A 16,514-nucleotide genomic window follows, 5' to 3' on the forward strand; every position below is an offset into this window, starting at 1 on the left:
CAAAACTCTTCAGTATATCCAAACATAGAGAAGAAAAAAGCACCACAAGCATAAAGGCTTCTAATGCCTATCTCTGTACTAACGTGCAGAAGAAAGTATTCTTTTAGGTCTTAGGCCTTATGAAAAAGTCAATTTATTTTAGATGTTTTATATGTACTTTAGATAATTATGCTAAGTTAAAATATAAGCAAATTCCAAGAAATTATTGTGAGACATAATTAAGCCTCTCCTTGTCGCTTAAGGTCACCCAAACAGTTTCCCATGTACCGAATTCATCACACTTACCATTAGGCAATATGTGTCTCTTGAATGTCTTCATTTGTAGGGGTTAAATGTTTACCCAGCGTTTCCATTTCTTTTTCCTTCTTCCTTTTCCTATGATGCTTCTGAAGAGGACTTAGAAAGAAATTAACATGAGCCTGAACATTCATGAAAATCCAAAAATTATTCAATAAGAGACCCTGTGATCTCATTTCTGGACCATTAAAAAGTTTGCTTTTTTTGGAATGATTTTTCCTTCTCTTTTAACCCATCTCCTTTTGTAGACTCAAATGTGAGCTCTAATAGTCCACAGGGCTGGAAGTAGACAATAGTACTCTACATAGCAAGCATGTGCCTGCTGATTTTGATTAGAGATTAGTGAGCTTGAGAAAATTTTCCAAGCAAAATTATTTCACAAACTAGAATCATTAACACTAGAAGAAGTTGGGGAAAGGATGATGATCACCTCTGGATATGTTAATTGAGTTTCTAGGCACATTAATGAAGAAATGGTTAGTTTTTCTAGACTACAGTCCAATTTCCTGAAAGTACAGTTCAAAATTAATGTAATAAAATGAGTCATTTCCCAGCTCTGCCTCAATCCTGGCATTATAAATATTCCTTTCTACCATAAAGTACTTAAACTCACAAACATTTTTCAATTTTATAGCTTGAAGGAATCCTACACATCATCTGGTTTAATACCTTTGTTTTACAGAAAATGCCATTGAAGTCTGAGGACTTTAAGAAATGTGTCCGAAGACTCTAAGTACAAAATGACAGAGCTGGGGCGTGGGGTGGGGGGGGGGGGGTAGGGGGAGAGGGGGGATCAAAGGCTATGTATCTAGTGTTTTTCTCCCACCATATTTTTGTATGTGAACCATAGCACAGAAATAGTTTTGAAAGCTGGTAGCTACTCAAGACAAAACAAGAAGACAACACTTGAACAAAATGCCTCTCAACCTGCCATAAAAAAAATGGTATGTTTCACAAGGAACTAACTTAATTAAGAATTGCCCTCAGCCCCCTGTTTCAAAAAATAAGTAAGAAACTCTTTAATCCCTAAGTGTGGTATATAATTAAAATATAGGAAAAACAGTGTAATCATGATTTGCATATAAGATAAATTACTTGAATGTAATCAGCCAAAAAAAAGTCTTTGTTCCTGTATTTTAATTTTCTTGTGCACGATTGCACAATTGTAGAAAAAGGAAATCTTATGTAACTACTAAAGCAACACAAAATACCCTAGCTTTTAGGGCTGAACAATTGGCATTTCTAAATAGGTTTAGACAAACTGTGTTCAAAGTTCTAATAATTATTTCCATTAAACATGATTTTTTAAATCATGTATTGTGCTTCAAGATCAATGATGGTAAATCTTCAAAGGTGAATTTCTTTAAATTGAAGCAAAAGAGAAAAGGAAAGGTAGGAGCTAGGGGAAAAGAAGAAAATGAAAGAGCGAAGGGCAAGATACAATTTCTCGTGTTTATTTAAAATTAAGTTTAATTTAATTACTTACTGGCAGCATGTGCAGACACCAATGACCAAAATGATGAAAATAACCATAACTGCTATCAAACAAATCACCAGAATCTGTCCTCTGTCTCCTCTTAGATAGAACAGGTCCACACGCTCACACCTTGCTCCCGTGTAACCTTCATCACAGCTACCAAAACAAAACCAGATAAGCGAAATCTCACTTCGGAAAGAGATTAAATTTATTTTCATTACTTGAAATTAATCAAGACCACAGTTCATCTACTTAGAAATGAAAAAAAACCTGTCCTTGCTCTGTTCATAATAACTTCACTGTCTATTCTTGGCTGAAAAGTCAGCCATCCCCCAAGCTTATTGTTAACATGTCTAACACCAATAAACAAGGATAATGACAACTTACTGCAATTTGTTTTAAATTTTTAATCTCCAAAGTTGGGAAAGGGGGGATGATAAAATTCACTATGCAGCATTCCCAGAGCTTAAATACCTCCATGGAAAGGAATTCAAAACTCTCTAGAATTTTTTTCCCTTTTACATAGGCCATAGGAACAGTTTCAGTATGCCAAAGCACTCTTATACATTGATTAAAAATTACATTGCTTCACAGAATCAAGAAGTAGTGTTGTGAAAGCTCCATAACTCAGTGATCAAATGTAGAATTTGTGTAATTTATTTCCACAGAGTCTCTCTGTCCCACCTCCTTCAATCTCCTTCCTCTCTCCCCTCCCCTGACTTCCACTCTTCCTCTCACCCCCCCATTTCTTTCCTCCTTTTCATTCTACTCAGTATCTGACTCTTTCCCCCACCCACCCACAGCTGTCCTTTGGTTCTTGTTCTACTGTTTGGGAACTTATAAATGAGGTAATGTTCTTCTCCTATGAATCTTACATTCTCACCTTGCCAACAACATCCCAACAAGTCCTGTCCTAGCCATTCTCTTTTTGGTTTCTGGAAGGCCACATTTCCAGAAGCGTTCATCATTCCTTCCACTTTCCTCTGAAGTGGCCACATCCCTTAGAGAGCCTCCATGGTGTGATTTCAATGGTAAAACCCAATCTACGCGGCTGTCTAAATAGGGCTATTATTTCCCTCAGTATCTCAAATCGGTAACAATATAATTTTAGGAGATACTTCAGCTCAGCAGATGCCCTAAATCTGCAGTCAGATCTACGAATCTGTTTAAGCTAGGACTTACCTGAGCCACACCAGCATAGTTAACTTACGGCTCAAGGTTTTGTAGACTACCCCCATAGAATTCTATGAATTGTGTCAGAAGCTTAAAAGGCACATAAAAATTTGTCTAAGGACATTTGAAGCAATATTACCTGTTGAAGCATCAGTACCTTTGCATTAATAAGTATTTTCCCTAATCTCAGCCACATTCAAACACAAGGAGATGCCACCCAGACAGAATTATGTAAGTGTCAAAAAAAGATGAATTTTTCATCCCGGAAACATTTCTATATAACTTCATTTTTCTTGAAGAACTGATTTATTACTAGGCTGTTTTACAGCTTCTATTTGACCAGAAATCCAAGGCAGTTAATTCTCACAAAGCCTGTTTTTCTCAAGTAAGAAGATCCCTTAATACTAATATTGAGACATACATAATGTTTCAGAAAAACAAACAAAAAATAAGCTTAGAACTATCTCAATTGAGGGTGAGCTGCAATCCAAGCAAAGGAGAAAGCTATCTAATGTCATTTATTGCAACAGGACCCCAGGATAAATGAGAGAGAATTGCTTCCTGCAAGATAGCTAGGCATCGTCATTTCAAGGTCAAAATTCAGGAATCGGGTTTAGAAATATCTTGAAATATCAAAAATGTGTTACACATACAATTGAAACTCTGGGGGGAATCATTTTTTAATTACATGCAAGAGGAAGATGTCTTTAATAGTTGTGTCAAGAAAGTAAATCTTTTTTTTTTAATTTAATTTAATTTTATTTGTGAACATACTGTACAGAGGGGTTACAATTACATGGGCAGGATAATGCGTACATTTCTTACCAAGCATTGCAGCCTCCTCAAGAAAGTAAATCTGATGAATATATATAGTCTCTTCCAAATAGCTTATTTTTTCAGCAAATTTACTAAATATGGCATTTTAAAACAATTGTTATATCCATAAAAACACATAGCCATTTGTGGTTGCTTTTTTTAAAAAAAAAAAAAAGTGTTTTTTTTCATCAAAATTATGTGCTCTGGGTTCAGTGGCTAAGCCATGCTTTAATTACATTTCTCAGAAAGCAATCAATACATCCTACAAGTTGAAACCCAAATGTAGTCACAGTGGAAGGCCAACTCTTGACACGTTTATAATGGCTTTCATATTAGTTCACATTTCCACAAATAATAGATATCAGCAGCTTGTCAATTTTCAGTGAGTCTATCTTCCCTATGGGAGAAAAAGGGACAATGGGAGCAAAATCCTAGTCTGCTCAGTTTATTGAACAAACATCTTATAAAACAAAATTGAAATTAATGTTTCAAGATTTAAGGACTCCAGAGGAATGCTTGAGATCGCTGTTCTGAAATTATCACCAGACACCATTTTAAGAGACATGTAAGTACTGATTCCATCATAACCCTGTCTTACCCTTGGAAGCAGGCAATAATGTTAACCGTGTTTTTCAAGTGAAGGAAGAAAGGTTCTGAGAGTTAAGTAAGTAAGCCTAGGATTCAATCACAAGCAGTCTCACTCCAAAGTTCATCCATTAGCCAGCAAGTAAGTGAATTTTGATGCATAAATGTAAACTGTGTACCTAGAAACAAATTCTCCATGTGCTACGGAAATAAAAAGCAAGAAAATTAATAAGGGATTTGAAATATTTGAAATGTACTTTGATCTTGTGTGTAAAAGCAAGGGCCCATAAACTGAATTCAAAGAAAATGAGGCATTTATGGTATTTCAAGATTGTGATATCACTGGCTCAAGATGGTTTGGGTTGAATTCATGCCTCACCAAGTCACCTAATGGGTCAGTCCTAGGTTAATAATATCTGCCACTCATCTTGGTGTTACAATGAAAAGACATTTACTTGGAGCTAGGTATCATCAGAAGTGATTCCTATTATTTTCCCTAAGCTTCAACATTTGAAAGGAAAACTTGACCAATGATTAATACTGCTTGTAATGTATGAAAATAAAATCTCACCTTAGGTCAGTCTGACTTTAAAATCTGCGCCCTCACTCCTGTTCTCTGCTACATGCTATTGGTTCTGTGTCATTCCTCTATGAAGAAGGTATTTCTGATTCAAATTAAGGTTTTGGTTTTTCAGTCTCACGTGGCAATAGATGGACCATGATAAAAGCACATTTCGTTCATTTTTCAATCATTTCTTCACAGTTATTAGATTTTGGACTCTGTACTCACCACTGGAGTACAAAAGTGAGCAAGCCATGAAAACTGCCCCCCAGGAACTCACAGCCGCAGGAGGGACAGGCAAAGAAATAGTCATGCTCTAGTGTTTATTAAGAACTTTCATTGGAGTGTGGCTAGGATTTGGAAAGGTGACATGCACCTCACACCTGTGTGTTTCTGGAGAGGAAGAAATGAAGGATGCTTCAGTTGTTCCATAATCCCTCAGTAGACATAAGCTCTTCAGGCTCCGAGAGGCATTTGCATAATAAACGATGAAAAGAACTATAAGGTTCTATAGGAATAGTTGGGACTATGGTGAAAGCTAGAAGCAGAGCCAGGTGAAAGCCAGGATCAGAGGTGCTAAGAAAGCCAGTGAAATGAGTTTTCACTTCAAAGTAAATGGGCCAAGCTGTGTGTTAGTCTGAGGCAGGTAGATTACATGCTGTGGTTTTGATTTTAGCAGGCAGCAGTATTAAGAACCACCAATCTGTGGCTAGAAGCCAGTTAGAAAGATGTGCTGGGTTAAAGGGCATTCATATGTTAAATTCAACACATGCCTCCATGTAAATACTTAATTTTTAAAAAATCAGCTTTATCCTACTTCACACAGACACACACACAGACACACACATACATACACAAACACACACAATTTCCTTTGCTTTTTTATACTAGTTATTCTTATCCTCTAAGCATTATGCATGCATGTTCTCTTTTTCATGTTTTATTAGCATATAATAAATGTGCAAATCAGGGGGGTTATTGTTATTCCCATATAGGTATTTTTTCTCTTTAAAGAATTTAATTCTACTTACATTTTGACAAGTTCTGAGACCTTCAAGGTTTCCACAAAGCAGTTTAGAAAAACTGTTCTGAAATCCTTAGAGAAAAACAAATGCATACTGCAGAAAAAACTGCAGAAGAGCAGAAATGCTTTGTGAACTTCAAATCAAATAGTACCTAAAGAATACCTTGCTTCTCTTTATTAGGAAAGGTCCCCAAAAAGCACTCTACAGGGACATTCCTTTAGACAAAAATGAATATTAAAAAAGATGCAAAAAAGTATAGTGCACCTGAATAAAATTAAACATAGACTTATCAGCTACTAAGAGCAAGAAAGACAATTTTTCTCTGAGTTTCCTACTGTACTAAACCGGTTTTGTTCATCTAGTTATAAGCAGAACTGACTTCCTTGCACTTAACTGATACCTGCAAAAAGTAGCTTTTAATTTGGCAGGAATTCATATTTATGTTAACCAGGAACCACCTTCCACATGCCAGAAGAAATGTGTTTCCATGTGAACCACCCAGGAGATGATTGAGCTGAAAAGCATTTTAGCACTGGACAGAATCCGTTTTGCTTGCGCAAGGCAACAGAACTCTGCCCAGCTTGGAAGTGGAGCTAGGCTGTCACACGCTCCTATTTCGGGAAGAAAATGTGCGTCAGTTTCTCCATAAGTAGCTGCTAAGCTGAGTGGGCCCTAAACAAGTGGCCTAGGGCAGCACCAAGAGAAACTGCATTGAGACAGATGGTATGGTTAACTCAGACTTTCCAGCTGTCAAGCTCCAGGCGGGCACAGTGCTGCACTCCTGGGCTCAGTGGCTCAGGGCGCTCCACTTACATGCAGGAGGGTGTCTGCTCTGCCACCACGAAACGACATCTCCCTTTGATGCAATAATGCCTGTATTGCTTGGGACAGCGAGAGAAGTGGCCTTTCCGCCTGGATTGTGTGGTGGTCGCTGGAAAAAGGAGGAAAAGTTCACAGTCCATCAACTGCTTTAACTGCTTATGTGTAAATCAAATCACATTTCTTGTTTTACCGCCAATTTTCCTGTAGACTATATTCCAATATACTTCAATCTCCCATGTCTCTTTCTCTCCATACTAGGGTCAGAGTTAGACTTTTGAGGGTCCTAGCACTAGAGAGAGAAAAAAATGATAAGACTGTCTCACATTATAGTTAGGATTTATGCACAAGCTAGCTCTTAGAAATAAGTGTCATTTAGTGGGTAAAAAATAAGAATATTGGGTCCAGCACTGGTGGCTCATGCCTGTAATCCTAGCTACTCAGGAGATTGAGATCTGAGGATCACGGTTCAAAGCCAGCCTGGGCAGAAAAGTCTTTATAAGACTCTCATCTTTAATGAACTATTCCAAAGCCAGAAGTAGAGCTGTGGCTTAAAGTGGCAGAGTGCTAACCTTCAGCAAAAGAACTCTGGAATAATATCCATGCTCTGAGTTCAAGCCCCATGGCTGACAAAATAATATAAGATGAAATAGAGAAATGGTGAAGGAGACTTTTTTCCATGAATGTGATCAGAACCATGCTAGAGAAAGCAGTTGATTGTTTGGGGACTTGGGTTTTTATTTTGTTTTTGTTGCTGTTGGGGTTATTTTTTCCACCTTTTAGCCCTCACATTTTTAATAAGCATCGATTAGTTGTATAGGGTGTTCCATGGACACACAATGTATCATGATGAGACTCATCTCCTAAATCATTCTCCCTCATTCCCTTACCCCCTTCCTACACTAATCCCAACAAGCCTTGCTGGTCCATGTTCATACATGTACATAAAGTATTTTGACCATATTCACCTTCTTCGCCCCTCAGTTCTCCTGCCTCCCGCTGCTAGTACCCACATCCCAGATATTCCTTATTCATTTTTTCTGAAGTGAGAAGATTATATAGCATTTCTGAGTGCAAGATACCAGTCTATTTACTTTTTATTTTTGTATAAATTAATTGTACAAACCTTTTATTGTGATATGTTACAAAAGAGTTTACATACATGCATGTAATATACTTAGATCAAGTCCACCCTATTATTCTTTCTTTTTTGACTTTTCTGTTTTTCTTAATTGTTAAGGTGTACAGAGGGGTTACAGTTACATGAGTAAGGCAATGAGTACATGACTTGTCCATCATGGTTACCCCTTCCCCTCTTGCTGTCCCACTATCCCTTCCCTCCCCCACTTCCCACACTCATCCCTCCCTCCCCCCCTCGCCACCCAAACTTATAAAGTTCATTTGCAATATACTGTCCTGTGGGCATCGTCGTTGCAATGGGTCATCCTGTGTCCTTGTTTCAGCATTTTGTTATTCTCCTTATTTTTTCTTAACCCCATCTCCTACTGAAACAATTTTGGTGGATTTGATTGTGCTATTGTCGTACATATGTATAACATACTCTACTATATTCACCTCTATTTAGTGCTCATAATAAACCTGTGAGCTGAACACCATTCGAATTTCCAATTTACAGATGAGCAAAGCACAATACATAGAGATTAAGTCACCTTCCAAGATCACAAAGCTAGATGTGACAGAGCTGGGGACTTAGACCTCTAGTTTTCCCCCAGAGCCCATGCTCTTGCTTATCATGCTCTGGCATCCTTTCAAGCCAGCTGTTCAGCAGGTGTCTCCCATCTACTATCAGCCTGGTGCACCCAGAAGTTAGGCTTTGCCCCGATGTGAGCTGGGGCCTCTCAATGCCCGGGGATGCTTCCTCTTCCTCTGAAGGAGAAGGAAAACACTGGAAGGGTTGTGCCCTAGATCTCAATCCTGAACTGAATTCCTTGTCTACCCTTTCAAATTTTTGATTGCCTTCCTTTTCAACTACAGATAGTAATGTGTAACAATTTCCACATCAGTCACAAATAAAAATTGAATACTGACAATTAGCTAAGCAGCTATCTCATTTCTTGATTCACAACTGATAGATATCTACACCAGAGAAAATAATTAATACACAGCTCCAACCAATGGTTAAAACCTCCACATTTGCAGTATAATCAACAGCTTGTAAGACTCAGACACCTGTGGAGCCAGACAGCTCAGACAATACTCACTTCAGAAGAACATTTTACACGGGTTTGATATGACACCTAACATCCTAATGACAGTAAATGATCCTTATATTAATAGAAATGATTGCTAAACTTTTAAGTCTATGAAATGTGGACATAAAATTGCATAGGGAGACCAGAGAGAGGCATTCAAAAAATAATCATACATTGCTTTCATAAATTAATAATACACTGCAAATTTCTGTGATGTTAGTATAGTCATCCTTCAGTATTCAAAGCAAATCACTTCCAGGATCCCTTGCAAATACCAACATCCAAGTGTGCTCAAGTTTCATATAAAATGGTGTAATAGTTACATATCAAAGTATACATCCTTTCATATGCTTCAAAGAATCTCTAGATTGCTCGTAAGACCTAGCACAATGTGAATACTATGTAAACATTATGTTATCCTGTATTGTTAAAAAAATAATGTTAAGAAATGACTTTATCGGGGCTGGGAAGGTGGCTCAGTGGTAGAGCGCTTGCCTTGCATGCATGAGGCCCTGTGTTCGATTCCTCAGCACCACATAAGCTAAAAGAAAAAAGCTGGAAGTGGTGCTGTGGCTCAAGTGGTAGAGAGCTAGCCTTGAGCTGAAGAGCTGAATGACAGCGCCCAGGCCCAGAGTTCAGGCCCCACGACAGGACCCCACCCACAAAAAAAGACAAAAACAAGAAATGACTTTATCGTCAGTACAAATATATTTTGTGGAGTAGTTTTGACCCTCAATTTGGATGAATCCATTGATACAAAGCCATATAGAGAGGGCTACTGTGTGAGTTTCAGGGCATGGAAGAATGCTGCTGAGAAACTGGCTGGCCTGGTTTTGGTTGGTGACTTGCTCTCCTCCCAGGCTGACTGCTTGTGCACAAATGCCAGATATTTGCTCCCAGGCTGCCAGTAAGTGGGACTCATCAAAAGCTTTGAAATTTCTCCTAGAAATAACTGCACAGTGTATCAAAGTATATTTTGACAAATGATCTGATTAATCAACTTCCAATTGGTTGTGTGTTTTCTTACCCTTTAAGAGACACAGACAAGATTTAAGAGATTTGTTAACCTTTTAAGACATCAGAAAGGAGTGACCATATCTGGGGTGGTATGACCATAGACTGAAATGCATCAAATAAATAAAGGGTAAATAAATCAAATAATAAATAGATAAAAGATACTCTACCCAACTAACTATTTTAATTGGTGCAGCAGAACAAATTATACACAATAAAAATTATACACAATAGCAATAATCAATCAGTCAAAACATCCACAGTACACTGGAAAGTGGAAAGAATACTGAGTTAGAAGGAAGGAAATTACTTTTTAATTTTTACTTCTGCTCTTCACTAGCTGAGTGAGACTGAGCAAGCTTAACTGAGTTCAATGAGCCTCAGTTTCCTCATCTGTAACTTGAAGAGGATAACATCTCCCTAAAAAGGTTGTTTGGAGATACAAATTAAAAATTAAAGTTGGAAATTCCTAGCAGAATCACTGAGTAAAGTCCTCAGAAAGTGTTCTTGGGGGCTGGGAAGATGGCTCAATGGTGGAGCGTTTGCCTTGCATACATAAGGCCCTGGGTTCAATTCCTCAGCACCACATAAGCAGGGGAAAAAAGCCAGAAGTGGCGCTGTGGCTCAAGTGGTAGAGCGCTAGCCTTGAGCCGAAGAGCTGAGGGACAGTGCCCAGGCCCAGAGTTCAGGTCCACGATTGGACCCAAAAAATAAATAAATAAATAAAAGATAAAAAAAAAAGTGTTCTTGGTCTAGAACCATGAAAGTCTGCGCATCTGAAAGTGCCTATGTAGGCAAAGAAAAATTCTTTGGAAAATGTAGCTTTTAGGGTCAATAAGCAAATTCTTTAATGATGGAGAAATCCAGAAGCAAAGCATAATCAGAACTATAAAGGCTTAATGCAAAAAGTGGGGGGCGGGCAGATGTAACTGAAGTGGGAGAGTAATGAAGGGTAGCTGCTAATGATGGCTGTGCTCAAAGTAAGAAAGCACAAATGTGAGAAGGCGACCTGAAGATGGTTCTAACCAATGAAATTAAATTATGCAAAATGCTTTGGACTGCAAAATAGCCTGTCAGTGCATTAAATAGAATAGTGCAGACTGGCTTGCAGAAGAAAGTTGCTAGGCACAAGGCAAAACCAGGGAGATCTGAGGTTGAACATTAGTAAGATTTGGGCCTGGACTAGGGAATGGAAGACAAAGAGATGAATTCAAGAAGCAGCAAGAGTTAATGGCAAATCTAGAATGCCACAGAAAGTCTTTCTTGCTTTGCAATCCTTACTTCACTCTAAATATTATCCATTTGGCTCTGCATCCTAAACATAGCTAATTCCCCTCTAAATTCACCCACACTTTGAACAAACACCACAGAGAGGGTAATTCCCAAAGGCAAATTAACCAGCAGCTGCTGGGTGCAATGATTTGATCAGCTCTGGCCCATCCAAGCAAAGTATATTTATGCCAGCAAAATGGCTGCCAGATCCTGTTTTGATCTCTAAAAGAGATCGCTTTGCCAAAGAAACATGTTCTTAAATATTCCCAGCATTATTTGGACTTAAAAACATTTTCATGCCACCAGGCAGAAAATAGCCAGTGATTTCTCTCCGGAACTTTCAAATGCAAAAGAAAAATAAATCACACATACTGACATCTGAAACAAAACAGCCAGATGGGGTCATTCCTTCTCTTTACTAGACATGAGAAAACTCAAGCATTCTCCCTTGCAAACTGCACATAAAATTCAAGTTGTTTCCCACCCAGCATCTGTTGAAATTATGTTTTCTCAAAACTGAACTAGTGTGAGGCTAAATATTTTCTACACATCCTGAGACCTTATGAGAGAGGCCAGAAGATGGCAAAAACTACCCTCTTATTCCAAATAGATTTATTGAGAAGAAAGAAAAGTTAATCACATATTATTCCCAACCACTGTTTTCTCTTGAAAAGTGAAAGACATGATCTTGAATTTCTAAATTTCAAAGAAAACAATTACCAAAATTAAGAGACAATCCACAGAAGGAGAAAAAACATTCCAGAGTTGCACAAGGGAAGGAGGATTAATATTCAAAATATTCAGATCTCAAAGAACTACACAGTAAAAGAACCAATAATCCAGTTAGGAAATAGGTAAATAATCTGAACAGATTGTTCTCAAAAGTATAAATGGCTAATAAATATAAGAAAAAGGGTCCAATATCGTTAGCCATCAAGGAAATGCAAATCAGTCATCTCACCTCAGTCAGAATGGCAATAATCCAGAAAACAAGCAACAAAATGGAACAAGAATACAGAAGAGAAAAGGACTCCTCAGACACTGTACAAATGTAAATTACTGCAGTCACTATGGACAAAAGGACGGAGTTTCCTCAGGACACTAAAAGTAGAATTACCATATGATCCTGTTATACTATTCATAGGCACATAACAAAAGGAACTTAAATCAAGAGAGATACCTGTACTATTTATAATGGAGTGGTTGGAAATCAGCCTAGTTACCCAACAACCAATTGCTGGATAAGAAAATATCATGTGGACAGATAGATGTAGATATACATATAAATATAGATATAGATACAGTAGGTTATTATTCAGCCATAAAAGAGAATGAAAACATGTCATATGCAAGAAAATGGAAGTAACTGGAGATTGTCATAGTGAGATATGCCAATCTCTGAAAGAAATTTTTCACTCAAGTTCATGTGTGGAATCTAAATATAATAATAACAATAATATGCCATTACTACAAAAGAGGGACTCTAAGAAGCAGTTGATGGAGGAGTGAGAAAGAGGCTAAGGAGGGGTGAGTAATAGAGAAGTATTATATATACTATTATATATACTATTTCTTAACTTTCTCTCTTCCTTAGTTTTATTATATGATATATATTACATATATGTAACTATTACAACATAACTATCACAATCAAATACCTTTAGACAGTTAATGTGTGTTAATAAATCATGAATGGTATCAAAAATGTAATAAACAGTAAAATTCCCACAATCCTGGGGAGTGCTAAAAGTTAATTGCTTTTTTTTTCCTCATATTTTATTCTTTCCATTGGGAAAGAATTCTACAAATTCTACAATTCTACAAATTGAAGGAATTCCCTGGGAATGAGAAAAGCAGAAAAAAAAAAATCCTAAGAAAATGACATCCACCAGTTGGCCAGGACAAAATACAAACTCCAAGGTGGATGGGTGTTACAGATAATACATTTTTTTAATTGGGCACTACAGTCTAAAATAAAAATTTTTTTGTTGTTGTGGGTCTTGTACTGGGCCTAGGCACTGTCCCTGAGCTTTTCAGATCAAGGCAAGTGCTCTACCACTTGGGCCACAGCACCACTTCCAGTTTTCTGGTGGTTAATTGGAGAAAAGAGTCTCATTGACTTTCCTTCAGGGGCTGGCTTTGAACTGCAATCTTCAGATCCCAGCCTCTTGAGTAGCTAGGATTATAAGCGTGAGCCACTAGCACCCAGCTAAAACATTTTTTTTAAGATAAAAAGAAAACTATTAAGGTGATTATCTGCCAGTGTACATAGAAAGTGAGCTAAGAATTTGTAGAAGCTATTAGCAGTTCATTGCAGATGGAGACTCACAGACTTTCCTACCTGGGTTGGCTTTGGACTGAGATCCTCTGGGTCTCAGCCTCCTGAGTAGCTAGGATTACAGGTATATGCCATCATCACTTGGCTAAGACTACCTTGGTCTTTGTTCCTTGGGCAATTAAAAAGTAGTCTGTCACTTTCTTGTGTCATATGAAGAGTTAGAGGAGATGTAACAGATTGTCTTGGTTAAGCCAAGGTTAGAAGAACAGAGAGGATCTGAGTTTCAGCACAGTTTTCCAAATCCAATGGATGTGTTGATTGATAATGGCACAATTCCTCTTTGTGTCTATAGTTCTAAATCTTAAGAAGAAAAAGACTTTATGATTCCCTTGTGACCAAAACTCTTCAGAATAGTTATCTTCATTCACTATATTTTTTCATAAAATTCTCATTATTCCAATGATGCCTATTAAAAATACATTTAATGATTTTTAAATGATGTCAGTATTAGCAACTCAATTATGAAGATACTCTAAGAGCAATGTGTATTTCAATTTATATTACAATACTTTTGTAGTACTTATTTAAATGACTATAAGCTCATAGTGTACCTCTAGCATGTTCATGGCAGAGTTAACACTGTGAAATAGAAAAAAACGGAATACTGCATTTTGAAGAAGTCCCACCATTGTTAGAGGAAGAAAGGAAATTACTACAAATTCATCCCCTCACACATATATCTAACAAGAACAGAAATAACACAATACCTGGAAATAAAGAAGTGTGCAGAAAAGAGCCCAAGTAGAGTCAAATTTGGAGACGTTTGTGCCTAAGGTATGAAGTAGAGTTAAAGACTTTAATATATTGGCTTCATATATCTTCCCAGTAGGGACTTCTTCATTTTAGAACTTTTTAAGTCAAAGGAAAAGATAAAAGCTTTCCAAATTATAAGTTATCTTGTTATCTTTCCAACTATTTCCTTGAGACAGGAGAACAGAAATTCATATTGCCCTTAAAGACATATAAAATTTAGAACTTTATTATAATTGAGGTTTCTCATTAGTCTTATACATGACAATAATTTCCTAGAGAAAAGCAAGCTGAACAAATTAAAGACCACACAATAGACACAGAGCATTCCAAGATCATGGACTGAATATTTATTATTGCTAAAATGCCCATACTGGCCCAAGTGATATATATATTCAATACATTATTGCTCAAAATTCAAATTCTTGAAGAAATGGAAAGACAAGTCTCAAACTGATGAGGTACCACCAAGATGACAACCAAAACAGTCTTGAGCAAGAACAAAACTGGAAGCATCAATACATCTTAATTTAAAATTTTTACATTACAAGGCTCTACTAAAACAATTTGGTACTGCTATAAAGACGCTCACACAACACAGACACATATATGTATGCATATATTGACAGATATTGATAGAGATATACATAGATAGAGAATAAATGAACAGAATAGGAAACTCGGAAATAAATCTTTGAATATATAGTCAATTCATCTTCAGCAAAGGTACTAAGTACAAAATGAAGAAAAAGATAGTCTCCTCAAAAAGTGATGCTTTAACTGTGTAAATTAGCATGTGAAAGAAATTGTTTTTCTTTCTTGCTATTGTTTCTAACATATTTATAAGATGATTTCTTTGTTGCTTTGTATGTCCCTCCCCCACGGTATAACCCCTGTTTTCATTGTTTTCATGTTGGTATAATTTGTGGAGGGGAAGGGAAAAAACAAATTGTTGAAATAGGGATACAGGTGGACCCATTGCAACAATGAGATGTATGAGACGTTATGTCGAAAAACAAACTTTACAACTTTGACGAGGAGGGGTTTAGGGGAGGAAATGGGAGGGCTGGTAAGGGGAAAAAAAGGAGGAGGCAACAATGCTTGATAAGAAATGTACTCATTACCTTGCTCATGTAACTGCAGCCCCTCTGTAAGGTACTTTCACAATTAAAAAAAATTAATAAAAAAAGAATAAAACTAGACATTTCTCACATTATAAACAAAAGTCAACTCAAAACTGGTCAGATGGACACTTAAATGTAAGGACTGGAACTTTAAAATTGCTGTAAGTAAATAGAAGGGGAAACTTGACATTGGTCTTAGTAACGCTTTATGGTGAATGACACCAAAAGCATTCGCAACGAAAGCCAAATTCAACAAGTAGGATGACATTAAACTAGGTTTCTGCAAGGAAAGACAACAATTAGGAGACTAAAAAGGCAACTTATGAAGGTAAATCATTTTCAAATTACATATACAAGAAAGGATTCATATTGAAAATATATAAGAAACTCTTATAACTCAACAGCTAGCGGTAATACAATTTTAAAAATGGGACTAAGGAATTGAACAAATAACTTCCCAAAGAATGACTGATAGGTATACAAAAGATTCTCAATATTATAACTTCTCAGTGAAAGGGAAATCAAAATGACAGAGATCAACTTAAAGAGAATAGTAGAAGGAATGAATATGATTGAAGTACATTATATGTATGTACAGAGATGGCCAAGGGAAATTCAATAAATGTACATTAATTTTAAAAAACAGGTCACCTAATCCAAATCAGGATTACTGTGAGAGTCAAATGATGGAATGAAAGAAGTATGTGGAGAAATTGGAACCCCTGTGTACTATTAGCATTAAAATAAGGAGCTTATACTAGCACAACTATGTTTATGGCAGCATTATTTACCATAGCTTAGATATGGAACCAACCCAGTTGCCCCTCTGTAGATGAATGGATCAAGAAAATTCTATGCCTCCATCAGAAAGAATGACACCATCCCATTTGTTAGGAAGTGGAACGACTTGGAAAAAATTATATTAAGTGAAGAAAGCCAGGCCCAAAGAAACATAGGTCCCACTGTTTCCCTTATTTGCAATAACTAATATATGTATAGGACAAACAGAAAAGGTCAAAAGCTATGGACATTTGACTATATGAGATGAT

General features: G+C 36.9%; 1 protein-coding gene across 1 annotated transcript in view; it reads right to left on the reverse strand.

Annotated features, from left to right (window-relative positions):
- Btc (betacellulin) overlaps nt 1–16,514 on the reverse strand; it is a 48,203-nt gene that overhangs the window by 2,930 nt on the left and 28,759 nt on the right. The window contains exons 3-5 of the mRNA XM_042678253.1: nt 6,749–6,866; nt 1,784–1,930; nt 286–396 (exon numbers count right to left, since the gene is read on the reverse strand). Of these exons, the coding sequence (XP_042534187.1) occupies nt 288–396; nt 1,784–1,930; nt 6,749–6,866 (374 nt within the window). The 3' untranslated portion in view covers nt 286–287. The remainder of the gene's footprint in view (nt 1–285; nt 397–1,783; nt 1,931–6,748; nt 6,867–16,514) is intronic.

This window comes from Dipodomys spectabilis, unplaced genomic scaffold, assembly GCF_019054845.1.
Source record: "Dipodomys spectabilis isolate Male_0828 unplaced genomic scaffold, ASM1905484v1 ptg000043l, whole genome shotgun sequence".
NCBI lineage: Eukaryota > Metazoa > Chordata > Mammalia > Rodentia > Heteromyidae > Dipodomys > Dipodomys spectabilis.